This window comes from Lipophrys pholis (assembly GCF_963383615.2).
Source record: "Lipophrys pholis genome assembly, chromosome: 10".
NCBI classification, from domain to species: Eukaryota; Metazoa; Chordata; class Actinopteri; order Blenniiformes; family Blenniidae; genus Lipophrys; species Lipophrys pholis.
The window spans coordinates 14,701,200-14,729,092 of NC_137640.1; the positions used below are offsets into that span (position 1 = coordinate 14,701,200).

The 27,893-nt window shown below is 41.8% G+C and overlaps 1 protein-coding gene across 3 annotated transcripts; it reads right to left on the minus strand.

The window, feature by feature from the left end:
- Positions 1-1,294: 1,294 nt before the first annotated feature.
- abl2 (c-abl oncogene 2, non-receptor tyrosine kinase) lies at positions 1,295-27,216 on the minus strand. Of its 3 annotated transcripts, none has more exons than XM_080474300.1 (11): positions 26,576-27,216; positions 12,582-12,713; positions 9,417-9,712; positions 9,017-9,289; positions 8,655-8,739; positions 8,295-8,472; positions 8,029-8,213; positions 7,772-7,924; positions 7,536-7,625; positions 7,008-7,190; positions 1,295-5,051 (listed from the first exon to the last, which is right to left on the minus strand). In XM_080474300.1, the coding sequence occupies exons 1-11, from the start codon at positions 26,790-26,792 to the stop codon at positions 3,226-3,228; spliced, it is 3,618 nt and encodes a 1,205-aa protein (XP_080330426.1). In that variant the 5' UTR covers positions 26,793-27,216; the 3' UTR covers positions 1,295-3,225. The 3 variants fall into 3 exon arrangements, with proteins under 3 accessions (XP_080330426.1, XP_080330427.1, XP_080330428.1); XM_080474301.1 differs by lacking the exon at positions 26,576-27,216 and adding an exon at positions 13,013-13,225; XM_080474302.1 differs by lacking the exons at positions 1,295-5,051; positions 26,576-27,216 and adding an exon at positions 13,013-13,225 and having other exon boundaries at positions 5,793-7,190.
- Positions 27,217-27,893: the final 677 nt, after the last annotated feature.

Consider the following 27,893-nt stretch of genomic DNA (forward strand, 5'->3'; position numbering starts at 1 on the left):
AAAAAAAACAACAGAAACACAAAATATATATTTTGTACAATAAAAAAGTAAATGTTAACGCCTGCCATTCTTCATCCCTGTTTAGATTCACATATTCTATCATGGCGATGTGTGTTGATTTTACATTGCACTCATACAAATGAAGAAGTGGCCTTTGGTTTAATGGTGTGTATACCAAGTTCTCCGAAAAAGAGAAACATGAGACAATAAAACCCATATACAGGATAAATGCAGACAACATAATCAGAGATGAAGTAAAAGACTCATGGTGAGAAGGAGTAAAAATCTTGTGGTCGATTCAAACATTGAACAGCGTCTGAAGACAACGTTAGCTACGAAATCAGTTTAATTCATGGAAATCTTTTAGCACTGATTGAATGAAAACAAATTTTTGTTCCTTGAATATAACGTCCACGCTAGAAATGTGTTGAACTCTGAGAAGTCACATTATTTATCGTACTGGATAAGGCTTTTGGGGAGTTGTGTTTCACAGGGATAATATCAAACTTATGAGAAACTGAACTCAAGAGGCCAGACTGGTGCTTATCAGTTACATTTTGTTTTGACTAAAGTGTTTTTAATAAGGGACAAAAAAAAAAAAAAAGCAGCTTAGGTTTAGTGCAGCAGACTCATATGTGTCATTTTGTTTGTGTGGCTGAACAAACACTGCTAATAGCCTGAAAGAAACAACGCCGACTGAATTTTCAAATCCATCGATTTAATAAAAGTGCACCTTTTGGTTTCAAGTTTGCATCTGATGACAGGAATGCTCGCTTGCATTGATAATGTTATCTCTATCTCTCAGGAAAAAAAAAACATTAAAAAAAACAATACATGAATGTTTTCATGAAGGGATCCTTGACTTTTGCTTTGCAGTGATTTCCCATAATTATGGTGTATTGTACATAAATTGTTTCACAAAAAGGCACCATGAATTAAGGGAAAAAAAAAAAAAAGACTTTGTGTTTTTTGAAATGCAGTGATTTGAAATTAACCACAAATTCATCTCAGAGCATCTGAACATCTATTTGGCAAAAGGTGTATTTACTGTATAACGACAAAACAAAGACACGAAATGCTCCAGAAAACCTTTTTATCCCTATCAGATGTCATTACCAGGCATTTTTTGTGTTATGGACCATTAGTGTATGTAATTTTTGTTGTACTTATATGCAACATGTCGCTGCGCCAATGTGTTTCAGGTCTTATCCAGTGTACATTAAGATGAGAGCCAAAGCAAAAAAAAAAACAACAAAAAAAACTGAGAGAATAAAACAAACTGTGTGCTGTACTCAGTCTTGTTTGTGCTCAAACAACAGAGCAGCAACGTGGACTTATTTATTGTGATCAAAATATAAAGTATGGGCCAGTTATTGCAAAAACACACAAAAAAAAACCCCCACCAACAATAAATAAAAAATATGGCACCATGAAGAGATTAAAGAGCCAGGCAGTTGAACATTCGACCGGGTTCAGAACAGAGGAATAATACATTCATAAAGCAAATATTCAGATCCTGTTGGATGGGCCTTAGTCTTTCAATACATCTCTTCACTCTAAAACATTGCTCTTTAATGCTGTGACCACACATAAATCTTTTGTTTCCTGGATATGAATAAAATCAAATATTTACATAAGTTTTCTCTTAAAATAGGTCTGTGCTTTAAAAAAAAAAAAAAACAACCCCAAGAATAATTTAAAATTCAAGTTCATACATAGACATTCTAAAAGAAATTTCTTTTTTAAACCGAACAATATACAATTCGCTCATGTGCTGAAGACATACTGCAGTATATTTGTTGAGAGATCAGTACTGTTGTGATTAATGTGAAGTAGGTCTCTGCATGTCGCAGTGTTCATACATCGAAGAATTTGAGGCACTGAGGCCATGACAAGGCTACAGGGAAACTAGCACTGTCCATACACAGAAGGACACTTATAGAAATACTGTCCCATTTCACCTGCTCATGCGCTACCCTGTGCGCTCCCTCCCCTTGTTGCTCGCCAATATGCTCCGTCGTACAAAGAAGAAATGTAGTGTGCAAAGACAACTTGACATAAATATTGAAATGCTATCAGGAACTTGGGGCGTTCCTCATTTATGTGGCGCTGTGTTAAGGTGTGAACATCAGTGACGCTGCAGCAAGCGAAGACAAATGCTGTGCATATGATAAAACTCCCCACGTTCAGTCGTTATGTATCAGTACTGTGTGGGGTGGGGGGGGGGGGACACATTTCATGATCACAATTTTCAGATTTTAATAAGCCTGCATTTGGTATTATTGAAACGCAAGGTCGGCGTTTCATTTGCGCTTATGTACACGCTTGGCAAATGCACACAACTTTGAATTAGGCAAGTGTTCCCTTCAATCTGTCTCTATGGTCTCACCTTCTGAGGACTTGTGGGAATGTCACTGTCTCAGCAGTTGTTTAAACATAGAACCCTTTAAAACCATACCAACAAGGACAGTTTCTTTGAGGTTTGTCAAACTCATGACAAAAATAATGAGAAAATTTGCACACCATAATAAAAATATCAAATTGAGATCGCCAAATCTACAATCTGATTGCATCCAGATGCTGACACTATTTGCAAGCCTTTATATCACAATGGCTTTTAAAATGGCTTATGGTCACTCAGGTCCACAAACACAGAACTATTGACCGTGAAAACACAGTGTCCCGCTTATGCTCCACATGTTAGTGAAACAATCTGTTTAAGTGAGAGAATATATATATTTATATTTTTTTTGAATTTTCCATAAGGCTGGGCACAACCTCCCTCATTCCTGCTCAGTATTTGACAGACTGACCAATTAGCAGAGTGAGTATTACCTACTCTCTGGGCTGGCTACACACAGCTGATAGACTCAACATTCCATGAATGAAGAGGCCTTTATGACGGCCAGATGGAGACTTAAGGTGAAACATTTTATGGTGCGACTTAAACCACATTAAGTTTTGTATCACAATCCTCAATATGTACAGTTTAGAGCAAAGTTAGTGTCCACAATGGCATTTTATGAAAGAGTTTTTTTTTTGTTGTTGTAAACATTAAAAAAAAAAAATTACATTTTGTTTTGATTTCTTTGAGGTACTTAAGAGAGTCATCTCATCTCGTCCCCCAAAAAGATGTCGATAAAACCGGAAATATGAAAAACAAACTAACAACAGAATATAAGCAATCTGTTGGGTAGTGAGCGGTGACTGGTGTTGTCACAGTGGCTACCTCTGCACGACATCACTAATCTCTTTAATACAGCTGTGTAGGTTGTCCAGTACAGTGTTGGACCCGACACCACTCAGCCCTCCACCTCCTGAAGATGATGCTCTCAGTTCCTGCAGGCTGAGGTCCAGCTTTCCCACTGCCTCTCGAAAGGCAAATTTGTTCCTCATCTGAGGGATGCAGTCCACATAACCTGAGCAATAGTTTAGCAGCTGGTGGCCGGCGTCCAGCACCTGACTGCTGGAGGAGCTTTCTGAGGTGGCGTGGAGCGCACTGCTCAGGCACTCGGCGCACTCCAGCAAGGTCTCTCGGCTAACTCGCTCCAGAGGCACCCTCTCCACTTGCTGTCTCGTCCGCCGCAGTGCCACTTTGGAGCCAGCAGATGGTGTTGAGTGCGAGGAGGCAGTGGTGGTGGCGGCTCCGTTGGCCATTTTGGTGGGCGTTGTGTTGGTGGTGGCGGAGGAAGTTGAGGAAAAGGAGGAAGAGGATGCAGGAGGCACTTGTGGTGGTGGCACTGATGGTCTGCCCATCGTAGTTCCTCCTGATGTTCGCCCCGACCTGTGACCTTTCAATGTGTCGCCGTTCATTTCTACAGGTGCTCCTCCAACCTGCTCCTCGCCATCGCCGCTGTAGGAGTGCTGCAGACTTCGCAGAGTGGGGGGAGGAGGAGGAGCACACTTGGGTTTAACAAGCCGTGGTCTGTCTCGGTCTGCTTGGTGCTCGGACAGCAGTTTAAAGCGGTTCCCCTGAGAGTCTAGGCCGACTAGGTGCACGTCGGCTGGGCTATGCTTCAGTGTGGGGGATATCAAGACAGGAACTTTGTGGTTGTGAGTTGGCGCACCTGCTGTGGCTGGCGACATGCTCGAACTAGACGTTTTAGAGGGAGATGGCCAACTCTGTTGCCTGTCCAGACCGACACTCTCCTCTCGACCCTCTCGAACCCGGGACAGACCGTCTGATTCCCCCAATTCGCCCCCAACTCCTGGTGCCCTCACTCCAACCGCGGTGCCCCGGGGCAGTATCTTGGCCTTGGGTCTTTCCCTGATCTGTGCAGTTCCCTCATCCATCCTCCTCAGAAGAGTCTCCGAGGGCCGTGCAGCTCCATTCTCTGGCTGGGAAGTTGTGGAGGCAGTCCTCTCTAAAGGGGGCTTTGCACTGCGGTTCCTGGGTAAAGTCAAAGCCATGCGTTCTAAGTCTGGCAGTCCGGCCGACATCGAGGAGGTAGAATTGGACCTTGGGAAGGGTTTAGGTCCTCCAACTATACTTCCCCCCTCATCTGAAGAGGCCGTCTTTCCTGTCCGTAAACCTAAGGTCTTTTTGATAAGTCGAGGTGTAAAAAAGCCTGCCAACCCACTCCAACTGCTGCCACTTGTCACTTGTGAACCAAAGCCTCCACTAGAAGGTTTCTGTACAAATGCAGCACCGCAGCAGCGGGGCTGTGCCTGGGTTGGTTCCCCATGAGAGTGGGAAGGAGATGCAGAAAAGCCCCCTAAACTGTCTGACTGTGGTATCGGAGGGGGAGCACAGAAGTCTGCTGTAGGCTCATATTTCTTGTGGGGCTGTGTCTCCATCTCTCGGAAAGAGCTGCTCCTCTTGGGTGGAGTTGGAAGGTTCTGTTGGAGTTGAGAAGATGGGGACGAGGAAGAAGATTTCTTCTTGATGAAAGAGCTAAAGAAGCCAGTTTTGCGGTCTCGCGTGAATGTGCCCATATCCTGTGCCTCCTCGAGAAGGCTGCTGGGAGATTTGTCTCTTGGCTGCTGTTTTCTGGGGAGAGCTGGTGAACTGCCTGATCGACTCTCCATACCAAGCAAGGTAGAAGCCCAGCCTGGAACGAGAAGAACAGAATGGATTACAACTCTACCACAGTGCTGGGATGGACTTAGCCAGAACACATACATCTTTGCTCAAAAGGATGCTCAACACCTCGGAAAAAACAGACAAGGAAAAATACAATAAGAGTCTGAATAACCTAAAGACACAATTGCGCTGTGATAAAAAATATTTCCTCCCTCTTTTCTCTTCCCCTCTGGGATTCATGAGGAGGGAAAAAGACTTCCATAAAAGAATGGAAAGCTCAAGTCTGTGCCAGCCCTGGGAATGAAAAGGCTTTCCACAAATTAACAAGTTGCTAGTTTAAAAGGAAAAAAAAAGAGTGGAGTAAATGAATTCACTTCAAGGACCTGACAATACATGCACATCAATATGTGATATTTATGTTGAAAAGAAAGAAGCTCCTTAATGATGCCCAAATAATTTCCCCCTCCCATATTTTACAAAAATCTAAATCAGCATGCAATGGTGCACAACTGCTTAACCTCAGTGTATTGCCAAAAGCTGCATGAATAATTAATGTCAATACATAGCAGCTGTCAAAATATCAATACCTATGAGTGTTTGTCAATAGTATTGTGCTTTATGTGGTAATATCTTAATTTAATTAAAGTGTAGAAACGGTACACATCTGTACATTAGATGTGAGGGGAGATTATTCAAACTGCCCACTCAGATGTTCAGGTGTTTTCTTATAATGAATATTTTTTTGTGCTTTAGGACATTTCCTGAAAATGTATTGCATCATGTATATTTTATTGGAATATATTCAACAAACAATGCTTTTCTTTTATTTTGGACCCGGTATGTTCATAGACTTAAGCATAAAGGGGGCGACACAAAAACTCAAGACAAAATACAAACAAAAGACAGACATCTAATTTATACATCAGATAAACATAAAACACAATTAATGAACATAAACTAGACAAAATTAAAACAATGGTATTTTCATGTAATTTTAGAGTAAGCAAACATGTTATCAATTAGTTAATTAAATAAATCTGTCAGTGTTATGAACAGTTGAAAAAACATTTACACATCTTAAACATTTGAGGTGGCTGAAATAATTTTAATATAAGATTCAGTTTTATTTGTTGCACATTTAACTGGTGAAAATGTGTAGTATTGAAACTACAACAAAACAGACAAACAACACGAATAGACAATGTTATGTTTACAACATTTGGGAGGTCGGGATGAATGACAAATATACTCGGTCTGTTACAATATCCAGTCTGAAATCAACTTCATGAATGATTTTGGAAACCGGACAGAAAATGAATGTAGCAGCATTTTCCACCCTGGTCCACCATCCCTCATGCAAGACCTGATGACGACAATACTAATAGCATGCACTCCAGTGTTTCAATAATGCTTTTATTGTTGATTATCTTACTTTTGAGTAGAACACATTTATTTTGTGTTTGAGGTGATATATTCTGCTTCTCAATTGATTTTTGGCAACATGAATATGATTATTTTAATATTTAAATCAAAGCTTGACCCTTAGAAATCAAACACCAGGCTATTTCAGACAGGTCTTTCAGGGGCTGCTGTGATAATGTGGTTTATGACTGGCCGAGTGACACAGTGGCTTGTAAATCATTTTCAGGTTTTTATTTGTATAAAATCTTGAAAACAATGTTTCATCTTCATTCCACTTCTCAATTATTAGCATGTTGTGTTGGTCTACCACAATGAAATCCCAATAAAATAAGTGGACATATGTCGCTATAATGTGAAAAAGACGTACGAATACTTTTGTAAGCCACTGTGTACAGGGGCCCCAAAGATCAGTTGTTGAGAAAAATGACGGCCCTTCTTTTCAGGCGGCGGGCTTGGCGGCGCTGAAGTTGACTCTGCGAATCGGTGTCCTCTGGCAGACCTGCAGAATCATAAAGTTGTGCATCGGACTGGTCAGTAGTGAGGCGGGCATGCCTGAAGGTACCTGAGTGAGTGTGTGTGCTGTGGTCGGTGCGCCCATCTAGTCCACCCTCGATGTTTTCCTTGTTTTCTGTGTGCTTGTGGATTGTGCGAGATTTGGAAGGCAACAGGGGCATATCGTGACTGAAAGAGTGCAGTGGTCCACAGTGACCAGAGGAGGCAGTTTTACATAGCTCCTCTGCTACCTCTGCAAAGAGTTAAAAAAGAAAAGAAAAAAGAAAAAAAAAAGTGAGTTTAGAGGCAACTTTAACTCAACCCAACATTTGTAATGCATTAACCAATTACTCTACATGCATTCTTATGAGAGAGTAAAGCTCTATGTCCCTGTTTGTGAAACTCCTGCATTCATTGTGCTCACTAACCAGTTCTTGCTTTCTTATAGTTTTACGCTTCTGAGCACAGACTCTCAAACTAGCTAAATAGGAAGATTACACAGCAAAACATATGTAAAGTAGTTGTCTGAAAGAGAATTACTCTGGATATTGTGTGAATTACTGCAGTTCAGAGATCCAGAAGTCACAGGTTTAGCTACCTTCAGAAATGCTTGAATCATGGAACATTGTTTCAAAGGCTTGGTGGATCTCTGCAAATGAAGGCCGATCTAATGGGCTCCACTGCCAGCCTGGTAGGAAGAAAACACAGAATTAAAAAACAAAATAACATTTTAGTCAAGGACGAACATTTCTACAATCTTTGTCAGGAGGTCAAGTCCAGTGTTGAGGGCAACTGCCTGTTGAATAATTGACAGCTCTCATAGCTGTTACTTACATGCCCTCATAAGTTCATAAACCTTGGGCGGGCATCCTTCAGGTTGCTCCATGCGATAGCCTTTCTCCAGGAGATCGTAGACCTGAGACAAATCGATGCCTGGGTAAGGTGACATGCCATAGGTGGCAATTTCCCACAGTAACACTCCAAAAGCTGTGCAAAACAGAATTCAAAAAAAGAAATGTTAAAGCATGGGAAACAATGTAGAGAAAAGCTAAATAAGACTGAAACAATATACACAAACATGAAAGACTGACCCCAGACATCAGACTTGATGGAGAAGGTGTTGTACGCAAGGCTCTCCGGGGCAGTCCATTTGATAGGAAACTTGGCCCCAGCATGGGCAGTGTAGGTGTCACCAGTCATCAGCCGGCTCAAACCAAAGTCTGCCACCTTCACAACATGATTTTCTCCGACCAGACAGTTCCTCGCTGCAAGATCCCTGCAGAATGAAACAATGAGAGATACAGTGGTTAAATGGTTCGGCAAAGAAAATGATCCATACACGCACGAACACACATACCTGTGTATGAAATTTTTCTTTTCCAGGTATTCCATAGCGGAGGAGATTTGTGTGGCCATGTAGAGCAGCACCACAGCATTCACCTCCTCCTTGTCACAATCTCTCAAGTAGTCTAGTAAGTTACCATGTGGCATGTACTCCGTCACGATGTAGAAGGGAGGCTCCAATGTACACACACCTGTGGGAGAAGCAGCAGTTGTAACACAGCTGACAATAACCAAAAGGAATGTGATGTAATATATGCTGAAATGAACAAGAATAATCTGGTTACAAACAGGTCATGCAAAACTAGATTCAGTCATAGCGTCAAGTAATGAAGTGCAGGAGTTTAGTTGTGAAGCCCTGTTCATATTTACTGACCAAGTAGCTGAACAAGGTTGGGATGTTTAACCTCCTTCATAACCGCCGCCTCTTTCAGAAACTCTTCCACTTCCATAGTGTCCTCCTGTCAATACAGAAAGTAGAATAAAAAATGGGAAGAAAGAGGACTTTTATCAGTGAAATGCAGGATGTTTCGAGTCGGGTAATTGAGCCTTGTCCTTTTTGTTGTAATTATTTGCAATATCAAACTCAACCTGCAGGTGGTGATGCTCACTCATTTTTTTTTTTTACTACATACAATTATTTATATATTCATAAAAAAAAGGCATGTTTCACAATCTAGCTTTCAACAATAACATCTGGAGAAATCATTTTATCTCTATACGAGAAGCCTTTCTAACCTTGAGTGTTTTGACAGCCACCGTGAGGTTATACTTCTTCCACACTCCCACATACACCTCCCCGTACTGGCCACCTCCCAGCTTGTGCTTCATGGTGATGTCTGTGCGCTCCATCTCCCACTTATCATGGATGGGTGACACACCGTATACTGTGGGCTTGTTACATTTGGGGGCAGGGTAGTGCAGTGTGGTGACTAGACCATCAGCCACTGTGGAGTGGTGGTGGACCAGCTCGGCCAGCGTGGCAAAGCGGCTCTCCGATGTCACATACACCTGAATGGACAGAAAAAGATAAAACGTATAAAACATGAGAGTAGCAGATTGTATAAAGTCCAGTGAACAACTATCCCACATCAACCAGACCTCGCTGCCGGTCCTCCTTACTTATCAGGGCTCTTACCTTCCCATCGGTGGAAGTGTTGATCCGGTAGTGGTACACTCTGCCCTCATAGCGCAGAGATATGGACAGCTGTCCAGGGCTGCTCTCACTTTCCCGAACCAGAAAACTGCCATTGATAAGGGACGAGAGCAGATACTCGGCAGCACTGCGGGAAACTGGTCCATGGTACCAACTATGCTTCTCCAGGCTGTTGACTGGTGTGATGTAGTTGGAGGGCACCCAACCCTGGCCGTTCTTAGAGCGCACTTCACTCCACTCTCCATTCTGGTTGTAGCCCAGCACGCGCAGCTTCTCACCTGCACATAGGAGAGGAGGGTGTAAATTCTGAGGATAACATTAGAACCAATTGGAGAAAGGGGAAAAACAAAAAAAAAAACAGGGCAATTTTTGCTGCCAATGTAAAATGTTAGCCGTTGCCATTGACTACTCTGAACAGGGGGCCAACCTATTGCGTACAGAAACATACAGTCACAGATTTCCAGCTGAAATCTGTGTTCTTAATAATCAAACTTCTAAGGAGTACTTCAGTTAACTTCACAACTAAAATACATTAAAAGAAAGTAAACCTAATTAGGTTAGCCAATCTGCCAACCTTAACCTGCTTCAGAGACACAATACAAACAATGTCATTCTTTTTACATGCGTCACCACATTGCCATAATGCGTTGATATCAGGTCAATCAGTAAAAGGTGTTGGATGTGCCTCGACAAGGTTGGGTAAACAGTGTATCTGTCATAGAGGGCTAGGCATAACTAGGCATGCAGCGACAGGCAGTGTTGTCTTTGCTTCTGACGTCAGTGTGAGAGACACGGCGCAGACAGGCTGATATGTGGGGGACTGGAGGATGACGGGATCCATAAGCACAACAAAATACAGCCAGTTGGATGAAAGTCGAGAGGAAAAGATTAAAAAGAAAAAGAAGACAGATAATGTTGACCAGTTGGGAATGATAGTCTGGCAAAAAGCAGAGGCTGCAAATGGAAGAAGACTGTCAGTCATTATATCTTTCTGTTGGCTTTGATATCCATCTACACTCATGTTTCATCTCAATATCTGAAGTTTTACTCACCAAATAGCTATTACTTTTATCCCGAATTACCCATCAATCACAGCGACTTGTGTCATGACACAGTTTGTTGCCTGTTGTAAAGACATTCAGACGGGCAACATCCAAGCGATGTTGTTGGTTTGAACAGCAGTGTGAAAGGCTGCATTAGTGGGGTGACTGTGGTGAAACTGGATCTAGAAGGTCCAGTTGGCAAAACAGATTACCGTCTTTAAAAGCTTATCAGATGCCAAAACACTGACTGCACACACTTCATAATACTCACAAGATTTTACAACTGTGGATAGTTATCATTGCATTGACTTCATTTATTTAATTCTTCTCTAGATATGGACTCAAGACATTAGCTGACTTCATCGAACAGAAAACATGATCTTGTGCAGTTTCTGCACAAGCAAACGCTGTAGATTTTTTTTGTGCCCGTGCTTTGGAAGATGTCTTTATATTAGTGCGCCTGCAGCAATAACATATTAGGACCACTCACATTACTGAGAGAGCACTCATTTGTCATGCAGGCTGTCACGTGGTGCACATAACATCTTTAACTGTGACCGCGGCTACAAGTATTTGAAATATACTGTTAACATTAAGCAACACTAAGCAGGAGACTAAATACTTAGCTAAAATTGCTTCAGCGAGTCGAGATAGTAAGACAACTGTGGATTACCAATACCCCATACAAACAGCAGCCTCGAGTTTAGCTCTTAAAATTGAACGTGCTGTTTTCCACAGAACTACATTAAACAGAGACCAACATCCAGCCCACCAATCCAACGGTCTCCTCTGTGTCTGCCTTCAGTGCCCCTTAGTTTTGTGGGAGTGGAAACACTGACAGCCTGCTCCCTCACACTGGGAGCCACATGTGCTTGAAGCAGGGTTCTGGTCTGGCCTAGCCTCGTTTGGCCTGGCACGAAGAAGAGACAATGATTAGCCCCAGACATGGGCCTGCTAAGTCCTCCCTCTGTGATCAGCCTCTGCCCGCTGCGCTTATCCACCTGTTATTATTACAGTTGAACTGATTTTACATTAACACAGCATTCGAGGCATGCCTGGGTGTTTCCATGTGACGGAGCACAGAGCAGCACAGATAGGAAAAGTGCTGTGGAGCCTGGGATTGCACATGTGCTTCCATGTGGTCAGCAGGAATCTCAGATTCACTCCATGAGTCAGGGTCTGAACATCATTTCCATCCCTAGCAGCTGCCATGGAAGTCTTAAAACGATGGATAATTAACACAATGCCACATTTAATGCTTTTGATCGGTTGGGGACACATGCCTGGTGGTCTCTGAATTATATTATGAGGATATTTTAGGCTCATTACTCAGTGGAGAATTGGTTCACTGCTGTAATGTCACTGAATGAGGGAGAAGAAATCTGGCATTGAAAAGGGTTTCTGGTATTGGCGATAGGTCCAAGAAACAAAAAGCCTTTAAGACAAAGCTTTATCAGTAATGCAGTTAAAATAATTTTAACAAGAGTACAAGCTGCAGTTTTGATTTTAATTTCAAGTGAATAAAAAAGCTAAACCAGTTGTTTCTCAAGTGGTGTAAAGGACCTAGAAGTATGCTTTCAATGAAATACATGGTAGGAGTACGAAGGTGGAGTTTAGATACCTGCTGATGAAATGAGGTGAGCTATATTGTCACACAACACTGGACTGGAATAACTTTACATTTACTCATAAGATCGCTTTCCAAGAGTTGATAAGCTGCTCATCTCCGGTGCGGCCTTTGGGGTTTTAACAATGACTCCTCCCAACGATGGCTCTGTTGCAACAAATGCTCATGGCGTTGTTCACAAAGGTGTGGTTGAGAAAGATCATTGATGTAGGAAAAAAAAAAAAAAGTGGAGTAACATTGTGTAGCCAGGCAACTACTTGTAATTATGATGATGCATGGAAAAAAAAATGCCCTGAAGGACGTGTCTGTCAGGTTTTGTTCAAGAAAATGATCGGTCTTAAATCAAAGTTTGTGGCCAGAAAGCACCCAACAGTACAAAAAAAATAATAATTGAGAAGATTCCTAATAAAGGTAATTATTTATTTTTTTTTCTTATTCAAAGGACTTTAAAAAAAAAAAAAACAACCCACTATTTACCTTTGGTGATGCTTAGCGTGTTGTCTCCACTGGCAACAAAGTCATAAAGTGCAACGAAGAGGTTCGGGTCGCTCTCAGCCGCCCCCAGTAGGTTCTCCTTTGAGCTCCAGCGCACCGCCTCTGTTAGAGCTTCTGGAAGGAAAAGATAACAGGATGTCAACAGAGGAAACCAAACAGATATCAAACAAGTACAAAGAATACCATTTACAAAGACCAAAGGTGAATAAAAGAGTAAAAGCTCCACTGTTGAAGCTGGCACTCTCAAGACAACTTCAATAAAACCTTGCTGCAAATAGTTTAATTGGATAGAGACTGACAATATCAAGAGGTTCTATTCAATTTCTATCTAAAGAACAAACTGAACACGAGCAGCAGGGCAGCCAAGTTGCAGGTTTGCAAGCTTCAAAAGCTCCATTCAGCAGATTGTCTACCTGTCGGTCCCGACAGAGTCTCTTGCCTGAAACCTGTGTGGAGATGGTGGCCACTCAGAGCCGCCCACTCCTCTTCAAAACTGCTGCTTGCCTGCAGGCACCGCAAAAGCATCACTTTAACCAATTTACTCACTGAAGCGCACCACTACTGCCTACACACACACACACACAAAGGTCTGCTGCGTCTAGGGTAAGCCAGGTATGATCTGAGATGGGAGTGTTTCTGTGTGAGTGTATATACAAAGAGAAACCGAGAGGGAGGAGCAACGAAACTACTGGGATTGGGAAGATGTGGACATGATGTTACACAATGCACACCCACAAAGATATGATGATGAATTATTGCTCTTAGCTACAGTGAACTACACTGAACAGCTGCTGCCAAAGCTGCTGCATGTCTGGACAGCTGCTGAACGAGTGGAGGAGGATCGTGATGAAATATGTCGAGGTCCAAAATGCAGAAATTAAGAGTCTGTTCTGCCCATAAAATGTGTCAAACTCTACCCAATAAAGCTATTAATGATTACAAAAATGACAGATGTTGTTTACAATAGTTGAAAATGTACACAAAGTTAGAAAGAAAAAAACCCAAAGAATTTTTTTTCCCCAACAAGTACGAGTTTTTGTTCGGTCTGTGTAAGATAAGTTGCTTTGCGGGTTAGCGTTAAGAAATGTGAGAGACAGTATTCCTGAGTGGTGTCTCAAGAAAACAAACCTTAACTAAATGAAGGAAAGACTGAGCAGAACCTAAGCTTCACAGAAGGAGAATATGCATTTCTCTATTGGAAGACTTTCTACAGACACTAAGGTTTCTGGTGACTAACTCGCAGAGAGTAAAGGGGTGTAAAGATTAAACACAGCAACTGGTACGTCACTCTACATCGGTCACACTGCCTAAGAAGGCAGTTTGGAAACATAATTCAGGAAAGGATGGTAAAGTTCACAGTAATAATATGCTGGGAAAAAAAAAGAGCTTGGGCTAAAATGAAAAGACGCAAATATTTATCACTTGTTGCTCTACATCTAATTTGAATGACTTATGACAATGCCTTAAAAGAAAATAAAAGAACACTGTTCACAGCGAGTGAAAGTTTCCTTTATGAACAAAGTAGACATTCAATCAATCAAACTTCATTTGTAATACACTTTCATCCAAATTGGCAACAGTGATAACAAGACCGGACATGGAAGGACAATGACAGAAAATACAAAACAATAAGTAAAAAAAAAGAAATCGGATGTTTAAATGGGTGAAGCAGGAGTGATTATTAGAAATTTAGAGAAAGAAGTGGATTGGAAAGTTGTTTAAGACACAAACGTTTTTTTCTTGAAGGTAGTGTTTACAAAATTCTCTTGCTTTTATACCGCATCAATGAATACCGATTCTGAGGTTGGCATTTCCTGTTCTCGAAGGAAGTAGAAATTAATACACAAAAATCTAGTTATTGATCTAATATCCTTCATGCTCACACTGGCATTGATTTGAACCAAATCAAAAGATGTAAACAAAACTCATGATGTAAAGCTGCTATGCAATGCTATAATGCATATTATCATTCCTAAAACTCAACAACAATTTATAAAATCTATAAAGGTTTGAAAACAGTGGCAAGAACTCCTTTGTTGGGCACATTGGAGTGTGGTGCAAGGCTACTGTGCTTTTAAAATCTGTCACGTTCAGCGTTTGGTCCGTGAAGAAAACCTCTGGCTGACGCTGCATTGAGGCTATTATCTAACATCAATTGGATGGCACCAGTTTGTTAGGAAATGAACCGGAAGTCGTTTTGACAAAAGACCCAGATGGCACTCTTGACACATTCCACAGACTGACTGCAGTAATACAGCAATTACACACAATTCATTCTAATTACACCAAGCCTGACATGCCTTTGACGTGGACAATGAGCTAAACAAACTGGTGAATAGCTGTTTTATGGTTATCTAACCCTACATATCGTACTCAATATGACCGAAGGTGGTGCAAGACTTTCAAAATACAAGTTGCAAACAGAGCCATAAAACGCAACAAGCAGTGAAAAAAATTAAAATAACCCCAACCTAAATAATTCAGGAAGTTAACATTTCTATTAGATTTTGTTTCATCACTGAAACACAAATCTTGATGGCAGAAATCATTATGCCACATTGAGTAAGTTTGTGGAAAAAAAAAAAAGCAGGATCCAAGCTTCTGAGACACATGGCTTTTAGACCTCATATTTTCTCTTTCCTTCAGACGAGTTTGTATCAGTCCAAAATTTCAATGAATTTATAACTGTATACGAGTTCACTCATCTGGTAAAACTCACAGAAATGTACAACAATATCAAAATGTCCCCATCATCAACCGTGTGGTTGCCACGAACCATATATCTATGTTGAGACACATTTTACCAAGACGTGACAACTGAATAAAATGAGGGAAATAAACATCTGTCCTCTGTGGCCAACAGTGTTGATCATCTATCATTCGGTCCAAAAGAAATCAGCCACACAAAAGATTTGCCCACCTTTGTTTTGAACCAGCATACATTGCAATGCAGCACTGGCGGTCACTTGGCTTAGCCACAATTCCCAATACATCTTCAGGTCTGGTCCGGTCAGGTTTCAGCCCCAGTATCCACAGAACCACTTAATCCAATTTTATGGCTCCAAGCAATTCTTCAGGGGTGACTATGTTGATTCAGAACTAAAAAATACATTCTTCTTATGACAAAATTGACTAGGAAGCACTGAAAACCCAGGTTTTGCTTCGTTGGCGCACAAAAGTTGTACACAAGGCAATCAGTCCCACATGAGGTCCGCTTCAGACAATTCACCCACGTTGTCCTTGAATTAAGCTGCCTAAACCTCTGACATTACAGGAGTGACTACCAAGCTCCTGCTGCAAAATCCCTGCTGGCTTTGATGTGGCCTGAGATAGTCAAGATTTCCTAGGTCCATCTGGAGAGCACAGACATCCTTGACGGATGTTCTCTGAGGTTTACTGCTCTGTGAGGGATGGCAAAGTAAGCAAGCAGTAAAGACGTGTGGTTGAAGGGGGGCTGTGGTGGTGGTGGTGGTAGGGGGTGGGGGGTACGCATGTGTAGAGTAAGGGGTGTAGAGTGGAGTGTATGGAATGGAGGAAAGTTGAGCTGAATATGGCTTGTGTGTGGAGTGGGAGTGTGTGAAGGCTGGACGAGTGCTGTGGTCAACAGCAGATGGCTGGTCTTGCTCCTCAGGGACATGAGAGGTCCTATTGACCCACACATTTTATTCTATCTTCTGTGTGTGTGTGTGTGTGTGTGTGTGTGTGTGTGTGTGTGTGTGTGTGTGTGTGTGTGTGTGTGTGTGTGTGTGTGTGTGTGTGTGTGTGTGTGTGTGTGTGTGTGTGTGTGTGTGTGTGTGCAACTGCTGCAGCCAGGCTAAGCCAACTGTCCAAGCTGCTCGTCTTACATAGCTACATATCACATCACTGCTCACAGGAATGTTTTTAATGAAATAGTTATATTACGCCATCCATATTTATCAAAGTCTTTTTTTCGAGAAACCTCATTTTCTGTCCATGGAAGAAAAAAAACAAAACACACAAAAGTTAGTGAATTATTCTGACTTAGACATCGTAACCTAAATACAACAAATTGTCATCTTGGTATGATCCAGTTTTATGAGGTTGACCATAGTTCTGTAACGACGCCGTTCTTCAGAGTCAAGCTCGGACCTCACGTGCTGAAATGTTTGATTGAGGGAGCAGTTGGCTTGCGTGGGGTATGTCGTGTGGCCGTCCGGGTGCCTCAGCGCAAGTACACGCTGTGAAGTGGAGCACATGTGCGTTCTGAAGAAACTACTGCTTTGTGTTGTACGGGGCGGAGAGGGTGTTTGCGAGTCCAAGGGGCATGCCAAGCCCCCTAAGACAGCTGCGACAGAGGTGACCCTTGTCCCAAAGCACACATAACATTTTGGCTCACGTATTCACATCACATGCACACACATTAGCGGTGACACCATTACTCTCACTGTCCCAGCAGCTGTTTCAGAGTTTGTGCCCCCAAATGTCAATAAACCTGTCACTTCACGTCACGAGCCAACCACTTTGTGCCAGAAAGTATTAAACAGCACAATAACATCACTTACACACCCTAATCAAGCACAATACCAATGTTATCTTAAGTTCATAGTCGACTAGGTAAGGTTGTATTTTTGGCTGCCGGAGAACAAAACATAGCAGTGAGACAGCCAGAAATAACTCTGCAGCGAGCACAGTGATGGTGGTGTGGAGATAAATGGCCGGCTGCCCGTAGGAAGCCCTCACACAAAACCTCAGACAACTATTATTATTTATCTTTTAATATTCCACATAAATGTTGACTCATCAATACATCTTCAAAGGGTTCATGTTTCCCTCTATACTATCAGATATAAACATTTATGTCTGTATGATTACAAGAGAAGATTTGAGGAAACATGTTCAGACATGGTCAGTCGCTGCCAGAGAATTCAAACCAGTGGAAAGACAGAAATCGAGAATAAGTTCATAACAACATAAAATTCCTGATGGCTTTACAACCTGTACTCGGACTCCTTGTAGCATTAAGCCTTAGTGCCATAATAAAAATGCAACGAATTATCATGATCATTTCACCAAGGTAAACTTCGAAAGTGAAAAAGAGGATCTGTATCTTTAAAACAAACAATGCGTGTTCAGAGTAGACGAAACCGAGATAGTTTACCTAAAAAAAACTGAAAACTAACCTGCAGATGTTTTTACAATTGGTTTATTGATAGGAGTCAGGCAAAATTTAAACTACCCTAAGATTCTTGCTCGTCTTAAACTTTTAGCTTTCCACTGCTTCATATCTTCACAAATTGAATACTTGTATTTTAAACTTAAATATTTCAATCTCACCAATCAAAATTAATATACCAGAAAGAAACAACTGATTGAACAATGTTTAGGTTTATCCATTTGTATCTAAGATAAAACCGTTGAGTAATCTATCTAAAGTTTCAGAAGTAAACAGAGGCCATGAATGGCGAGGACAGAGGAGTTGGTTGTTGTTCATGACAACTAGACAAAGGACAATAGCCTCATTAATGCCATATCACGTGTGTGTGTGTGTGTGTGTGTGTGTGTGTGTGTGTGTGTGTGTGTGTGTGTGTGTGTGTGTGTGTGTGTGTGTGTGTGTGTGTGTGTCTTTTACTCAGTTAATCGCCAAAGGAATCACTGTATCCGCACACTCAGCGTCATATACAGGTGTGGACTTGTCCAGTCTGTAAGGCTCTCTCATGCCTTCAGATCCACATCCCCGGAAGAATTTTGCCAACATTTCTGGGAGAATTGTTCAGCATGTCCACATTATCTAACCCCCTTGAATATCCTCTGTTCATCTACCATGTCAACTGGTTGCACAGGGGAAGGGGGGGGGGGGGGGGCAATTAGAGTGGGGAAGCATCAGCCTGGGCAGCCAATGATCCAGGAATAGAGAAGAATGGAGCTCTAACACACAGCATGCCCTGCCCCTCTCAGGGCTTGTTATAGGTTAATAATGAGCTCTAAGTACTTCCTTTAAGGTGTGCCGGCAACACAACTAAGTGGTACTTTATGTGACAATAGAGAGGGCGAGTGTCAACTGAGAACTTGAAATAGATTTAGGGTTTGCTTCACACAGAAAAAGCAAATGAGCAGACAAGCATCACCAACTTGATTGAAGTCACTTCTTTCACTAGAAATGGAAATTCCCCAAAATATTATGAGAGTTAACTCTTTATCAGACACAGACAATATTGCAACCTGGGGCAAATATTTAAGGCTGACAATTAAGTCCATCGAATTAGGGTGCTAATTTGAACTTTTCAACAATCATTAAAAACAAACAGCAGTTTATGGTTTTTATAAATGAACTTTGACAAATTATTAAATTGTCCGGAGTCACATGTACTCAAATAATTTCGAGTGTGAAAGTTCTCCGATTCTCACTGTATTTCTGTCAAAGTGGATACTGTACTGTTGCCACATTCCATAATATATTGAGCATTACTGCCCTCTAATATATTGTGGTATTTGTCAAGAAACAGTACCCTCATCATGGCTTATGGATGAATTTAAAAATCAGAACTCCTGTTACTGGCTTTGAATTAGATTTTTTTTAAAAAGTGTCATTGTTTTCATATCTTCAGATTACCATTATTAATCAAGTGTAGTGATGCACTGACTTGGAAGAAGAGAGACCAAAAGCTACGGGTCAACACAGTGATTGTGTGACGTGTAATGCAAAGGGGTGGGGACATTGTTATAACTTTCAACAATTCAAAAAATCATGAACAAGCAGCCACTACACACACCTCCCAGCTTTTGTTTGGGGGGAGGTTGTTACGGACTGCCTTTCTACCAGGGTAGAGTCAGACCTCATTGCACAAGAACTAAATGTGAAAAATATCCGGCCAGGGTGCGTACATGATTCCAACCTCCCAAAGGTAAAGAGGTGTGTTCACCCCAGGTTTTCAAATCAGAATCAGAAAGCCTGAATGGACAATCCAGTCATTCCTCACAGTGAGAATTTACAGAGGAACCTTTGACCTCATCTTGGTGTCTGAGCAGCTAATCTGTATGTGGCATGGTTAAGCTGTGCTGGGGTGTGGATTTAAACTGCTTTACACCAACTCACAACCGGCTGTAGCCCAAAAAGAGGATTTCACTTCTATTCAGCGATTAGTCAGACAGCTGAGACACTGATATGCCTCGAGCTACAAAAGCAGCTCACAAGCGTACTTGTATTTAGTACTCATCCGCTACCAAGTGGGCATGGTTTAGGTTTTCTATGCCTTATGGGGACAACACATCGACACTGACTTCTATTTCTTGCAGATTTAAACAGACTACTTACAACATGCCCAATCCCAATCCCAACCCCTACTCTGAATTCAACTGCATCCTGACCACAGCCTGACCTTGATTAATTTCCCCAATAGGGACTTCCATTGTCGTCTCATTGGGTTAGTGTGCTATTTGTTTTAGTATCATCAAGCCTCATGATGAATTGTTCTTTTGTTTACGTTTCTTTTTAAATTTTTTAATACACACGTATATTGTTTGAGAAGCAAAGAATCTGTAAGAGTTACAATAATTCAACGACCCTGGGCTTCCACTCATCAGTATTAACACAAGCTTCACAAAAGATTTTGAAGGATAAGTGTCACTTGGCATCCAGATTAAATGTTTCTGCTTGACGGGTCAGCTGTTGGGAGATTACACTAAAGCAGAAGGATGTGCTGGATAAGCCTCATGAAGAGCAGCACCACATTACAACTTTCCTGACAAGAATGGAAAACGGAGAAGAGTATACACAAGAGTAAATATGTATATTACATATACACCTATGCGAGTGTGTACAGTAAGGGTGCACAAGTGCACACTGTCGGTCAAGTTTCCCGCCTGCAACTTAGATAAGCAGGAGTGATGATGGCAGCAACTGAAGACTCGTCCTGGAAGCAAATCAGTGCTTTAAAGGATTGGCACAGAGACTGTCCACATTTTCTTACCCCAGAAAGCCAAAGCTACACCCCCCAAAGCTACACCACTGTAGCTCAAAAGTGAAAACTGTGACTTCTCTGGGAGCCACTACAACAACTTGGCCAGACTTTCCTTTTAGGTTCAAAACATTTGGTGTTTTTAAGCTGACGGATGCAGTGGATGGTTTCACCATCTGCACAGCCAATCACTTGCTGTTGAGATTAATCTTCTCCCTTTAATGATAAACGCTGCACAAGTAGAAGCCAAGGGGGGAAAAAACAGGGACTGTGGTTTTGGGAACTGCAGATCATTGACTGGTAGCAGATGCAAAGGCTTAAGCCTGCAACATTTAGCTCAAGTACAAGAGGATGAAAACACAACAAACTTAAGAAATATGCTATTGATGCTATAAAAATGTTTCAAACAACCTCATCATTTATTTATTTCTGTTTTCTAAATTATGACTTGCAAATCAACTAACTTTCAGAAAGGCCCTTACTGTGTGGAAACCCACTCACTCAATATTTGACATAAATAACAAGAAGTTCATTTCAGTGTTCTTGAATAGAAGCTCACTGCAGCTCTTGTTGTTCAGCAGAGGTTAGAGTTCAAACAGACTAACCGAAGTTAATAATGAAGGCTCAGTACTTGGGAGTAATATTGCTTCGTAATTTGTCATAGCCCAGCACATGCTCGGGTAGATTAGGGACAGGACACATCTATTATTTAATTCACAACCATTACAGAGTGCCCCATGGTGTTCAGGCATAAATCATGCAAGATTGTAACAAAGTCATTACTCTGTGCTTCCTTTAACAAGTCCATCTTGTCAGTGTTTGCAGTCACTGAGCCCATCAGTCTCACCCAGACAAGGTGTGGTCATGGCTCCTCCTAGTGGTAAATGTTTGCCATTAGTTCTCTTCATCAACAACATCAGAATTCACTCAAAGGTAGTATACGTTAAAGCCAATTAAAATCTTACCCATAGCTATTGAGGTGTTTGAAACTACTTTCCCCTGATGCTGCACTGACTGATTTACCCTGGTTGCTGAAGCTTTAGCACATCATGCCCACAGAAAAGTGGATTTGTCTCTAATCTAATTTCACCCCGATGCAAATCAGCTTAGGTCCTTGACTGCTGTATCAAGGAATCCCTCATTCTCCTCGAGGCAGCTTTAACAGTGTAGTACGTTAGGTACTGCTGGCTTTACATGCATCATCATTATTGTTGCCAGAAAATACGCCAATCCACTCATCTGCCCCAATTTCTATGATCTGTTTAGAGTACGAATAGAACAGCCTCTCATTTTGTATTTATAGTGTAAAGAAAAAAATGAGCCTCACCACGTCCCGCTAGTTGTTTCTTCGCACAGTCGTCCCACCAATAAAGCCCCTCCAGAATTTCTTCCAAGCAAAATACAGGTTTTATATAAGAAGGACACTTTAGATATGACAAATACTTGAAAGCAATGAACTGTGGTACTAGCCTGCAACAACAACATCATTAATGAGGATGATTTCTCAGCAGGTTCACTACTTGTCAACAGCAAAAGCCTCACCCCACTGCAGTGTGTATCAGATGAACCCACTGCAGGGGTGGAAATCTCTGAACTCCTGACAAGGCTAAAGGGGTGGAACCGTCAATATGTTGCAGTCATTCATTTACCAATATTACAACAGAACAAATTCCCAGATAAATAGCCGTCTGGTTTGCTTCCTCTGAATCAGCACAAGTGTTCTCCTTGTCTGTCCTTGTTAAACTGAACATTTTTAAATCTGTCCTGCCTTGTTTCATGAGGGGAAATACTATTTCTCTCTGGAAGACAGGAATTCCCAATTAGGGATGAGGTGAGAGAAAATAATGCCAAGCTTGCCAGGGAATAAAGACTGACACAGCTTGTTTAAAGAGCGGAAATGTGAAGACCGAGCTGCGCTACAACTTACAGATTTAGAAACTCCCAACTACCAAAGAGAAAAACTAAGAAATCCCCCAGACAAATTCTGTCAATAGAAACTTGACAATAATGGCTTCAATCCTCAGTTCACACTCAGATGACTCAGTGGATACAGGCATACCAAAACCTGTTGTGCATGTACACATTCGATACTTGAAAGACAGGCATGAGTCAACAGACAAAACATGCATTCCTTACAGACCGGCACCTTTCAATTACACCCAAAAGGGCATCATTACCTGTAAGAAGTCTGTTATAAAGTGGTTATGAAGCTGGATTAATAAAACACCCTTTGACACGATAAAGTTGATAGCTTTCAGTAAGCTCGGTATCCAACTACTCAAACAACTAAACATTTCTACTAGTAGGACTGTACTATAAGGAGATCAATAACATTTATTATCAAATTTCAAGAAGTATTTCATAGCTACTGATCACAGGGGGTTCTTGTGATAGTAATAGAAAGAAATTCTTATTTTTGAAATTAACACAAGTGCTGAGCTGAAAGATTGCATTTATCACTAGAAACCAAAGGTGATTACTCATGTTTTGTTCACTTACATCACAGACCACATTATACAGAAGTAACATACACGTTTCTCACTTTTCAGTCAAACTCAAGTAGCAAAAGCAACATATCAGCTTCAACCCAAGTGTTTGTGACTAGTTGAAAACTTGAAGTTCAAATTGAGCCGTTGAACATTGAAATTCATGTTTTTTGAAGAACTGTTCCAGAAACTGATGATGGAGGCGAGATCGAGTGAGAAAAGCCAAATGGGTTTGATATGATAAAAAGTAAACAATAACTCATATAACTGCTTATTATAACCAAGACATGCAGAAGACCTTCTCTGACTGCACAACATGCCGAACTATGAAACTGATGAGCTAAACTAAACCGAGTGGCCCTCATGTCAGCCAAGAAGAAGAGCCTGTGGCTATAGCTACCCCAGGCTCAAAGAATTGGACAATAGAAGATTTAAAAAAATGGTCTAATCAGTCTCATTTTCAGCTGTGATATTCAAAATGGCAGGGTCAGGATTTTGTGTAATAATTCTAACTTGTCGCAATGGTTCAGGCTGATCTGGTGTAATGAACGTGTGACGAGTGTACCCATCCTCTGGTGTCTACTTCCAGCAGGACCATGCACCATGTAGTAAAGCTCAGATAATCTCAAACTGGCTTCATGAACATGGCAATGTCCTCACTGTACTCCAATGGCCACCACAGTCAATAGATCTCAGTCCAACAGAGCACCTTTCAGACATGGACGAATGGAACATTCCCATCATGGCTGGATTTCCAACAAATCACGGAGGGATGCCACCATGTCGATATGGATCAAAATCTGTGAGGAATGTTTCCTGCACCTTGCTGAATCTGTAAGAGTCTATTTTATTATACACTATACAGATCTAAAGGCAAATCAGGGTCCAACCAGGTACTGGCAATGTATATGATGAATTGGCCAATAAGTACATATTTAATCGCAAATAAGAGACTTACTCGCAATTTAAACATTTTTTACAGGAGACGTCCAATAATGGGTCATAATGACATTGAGATACTGCTGCATCATTATTGCATTAAAAAAAAAAAAGAAAAAAGGCAGTTTGATTTTCATTGGAAGAATGAACACGCCGCTCCAAGCTTCCCCACTTAAGAGTCTTTGTTCTATTATTGTGTGCTTTGAAGAGCAGCAGCCTCTCTGTGGAGTGACTGTGTGACTGCATCCTGGATACTATAAAAAGGCTACTCCTTCCCCAACATCGGAGAGAACACAGCAGTGCCGACAGCGAGTGGTGTTGCACTTAGTGGGTCTGTCTGCCTGTGTATGTACTTCAAGCAAGGACTGCTACTTTCGAGACGTGAGAGCCAGGAATTGAAAATGCTTTCCATTCCCAAAAGGTTGCACCTTCCGTGTGTCCTTGCTCACTGCAATGGCAGGAGGGAGCTGGTTCTGGGACATCAGTGGAAACTAGGCAAGTTATGTCAGTACTTTTACATCTATGTTCACATGGGAAGTAAGCATTCACTGAAGGACACATATGAGTGAGAAACCAAGCCAACAGCAGTTCGTACTTCAAACATCCCACCAAGTTTTCACTTCAAGCGTACAGTCAAAATATAGACGAACAAATAAATGAATTAAGGTGGAAATTCTGCTAGTCATCATTGCTATATTGCTACTATGCTATTTGAATAAATAATATTACTATGCCACCTATAGCCTGGTCTTTGTCACCACAAGATGGTTATTATTGCCACAACAGGAGTATACCCTTTTCACTTGAAATCCATTGTGTAAACAGGACCCTAGAGACAAGTCAGTCCTTCAGTACAGATAAAAGGACACTTCAAGAGCCAGATGATCTCGGGCTGAGAACAAGTTCATGAGGAGTTGAAATTTACTGCAAATGGGGAAGATCCTGACTATTTAAGGATTTAAAAAGCAAGGACAGGTGAGATCTGGTCCTTAAAGCCTCAACTTTGAATGTCATGTTTACTGATATCAGAGTAAAGGGAATTACAGCAATGAAATATGAAAGTGTGAATGATCTTCTCCCAACAGAGCAGAGCTCTGAAATTATCTGATGATTCATAAAAGCCTCGATCATGAAAAGCAGGAGTGTCAACTTTGGTCACCTCAATGTCGAAAGAAAGACCAACCTCAAAAAGCCCACCAAGGGTGCAGACCTCTGTACAGTTATTCTTTGAGATGGCAACTCATTTTAAGTCTAATTGTATGACACTTAGCTGCATGCCAATATTTTCAGCCATCATTATTAGGAAAACAAAACAATGATATGACGGGATAATAAAATGTCACTTTGTCTATCCGCATGACCCTTGACTAAAGGAATAGGTCAAGCCTGTTGAAAATAGCGTGAATCAGAATATTCTGTTTAAAATGAAGTGCACGTTTTATCCAGGCTAAGTTAAAGTTTTCAATGAGAGGATACGTTATGTGAAGAATTGTATTTTATTTCAACATTTCCCAGCGGTTTGTAATTACTAAACATGGATCAGTAATTTATCAATTTTCTACATACATAATTCAGTGTCACTTTACTGTTGAGTGGGATGAAATATGTACAAAGACACAACTAAAGGAACTGGAATTCATCACCGTACAATTACATGGATTGTGCATCTTTGCCGATAAAGCTATCAGTCACTAAACTATAAAAAGGTAAGGGAAAAGGAGGCACACTTTCTCCATGGCTAAAAGGAGATCTGCATGCAGATATCAGTGGAAATGTAAAGCAATTGCTCGGAGTAAAATAAAACAAAAAAACGGGTGCCCATGGTGCTGAGTCAGGTGACTGACAACTGTCTAGTCTTGTTTTTCTCCACATGATGATTAAGATCGTTTTGATATTCAGATGTGAAAATGTCGAAATGCACACCAAAATAATCTTTATTTATTTATTTTTTTTTTTGTATGAGTGAAGTCATACAATGACAGGTCACTTGAATAATTCACACAGAATCTCCCATAGGATGAATCCGTGCAGTGAGTTTGCTGAGTGTGTTGTAACTGTAGACATGATCAGACAGCGGATGTAAGCGAGCATGTGAAGCCCACTAGGTATTGTAACGTGAGCCTGTGGTGGCTGCTATAGCGAGTTAATGGGCTGGAATTGCTCGTCAACCTCCGCGGGGCAGGAACTAATGGTACCAAGCCAGGTATCACACAGATGTGGCTGAAGAGACGACATTAACGTGCTACGCTTGAGTTTAAAGCCTGCGGCGGAGAGCGAGCGAGAGAGAGAGAGATAGAGAGAGAGAAAAAAGCACTGTGCCTCCTTTAAGTATCACTGGGTCACATGCAGCACACACAGCCGAGAAAAGACACCGCGAATCGCCGTGAAATCATCCCCATTGGCTTATTGATTAATTAAGTCAACTACCGTGTTATTGCACACTAAACAGAGGTTAAAAGAAACAGGGACGAGGCATAAAAATCTCATGTTGGATGGCATGGCTGTTTCCGCTAACGCGTCGTTGTCAAATAGCACGGACTCGGCTAGCAGCCGCTGATCAGCAGCAAACAAATAAAAGTCAAAATCCCACACAGACAGCCGCACTATTTAGAAACACACATGGCTCTTTTGTTACCTGAATGCAGGGTGAATATGTTGATCGCTGGATCGGGCGCATTGACTACAGCTGCCCTGCCCGGCGGTGTTCCGGTGCTACTGCCGGGTTCTCGGGGTCTCCTCCCGGCGCCGCTCCCCCGGTTCCCCTTCCCTTGGTGAGGCTGAGACGCGTGGGGTTGTGGCGGCTGGAGTCCGGTCGATGTACCCTCACCGACGCGGCCTACCTGCTGTCCCATCCCGCTAGTTTGGTGTGAGGACGTTCGGGACGAAGCGAGCAAACCCCCCGGCGCACCTCTGGTTCACATTCCCCCAAAAAGGCTGGAGCGGCCAGGCCCGAGTGCTCCTTCCTCCACCCCCCTCTGCTGCTCTCCGCCGAGCTAACGTTAACTAGCCCGTGTTAGCTCGCCTGCCTAGCCTAGGCTACCGTTAGCAGGCTATCAGTGAAACCCACCCACCCTGGCTTAAACAATAAAATCGCTCCGCCAGTCCGTGACAGCAACCGTTTCTATCCCGATTAGCCGAACAGGATCCGCGCGGCACTCGGTAGTACCAGACGAGCTTAATTCGATCTAACTGGAGCTTATCAGAATCGCTTCGCCGTTGTCCAGCCGCTGCGCGCCCCCTCTGACGCCGCCATCTTTACCGCAGAACAGAGGATGTGTTGCACAAGGCGGGGGGTTCTGCTCGATCCCCCGTCAGGCTGATCCAACACCAGCCGAGTCCCCGCAGCGCCCCCCGCCGCTGCTGCAGAGGACCCCGGCTTCAGGAAGGCTGCCTGACCGCACAGGTCCGGGGCACCGAATCACAAGAGCACCCGCTTATTGTTTTGTGTTGTTTTATTGTGATGAACAGGATGATAAATAAACTCACCAGTAACTAATCACTGTAAAATCACCACTAATTACTATTCACCTTTACATTAAATACTGTGAAAATGTTGTTTACATATGAAGATATGTGAAAGCAAAGACCAAACAATGATATCACCTTTATTGTTAGTGTAGCAAAGTTTATCGATCAAATATGTTCCATAATATCTAAAGTTGCACTCATTCAAAAAAACGGAGATAACATGACCAAATATCGGATGAAGATTTAAACATTAAAAGATGTCGTGGTATGGTTTTCTTTTAGGAATGAAAAAAGTATAATAATAATAATCATATTCATAAGTTTCAACCTTGCACCCTGGAGGGCGCCAGAGAACATGGGAGGGGTTGCGTGAGGGTCATCAGTAGGTAAGAAAATATGAGTTTTAATAGAAGTACATACGTGTAACAGTCACGACAGTCACAGACTATAAAGATGACTGAAAAAAACACTGGATTTTTTAAAGA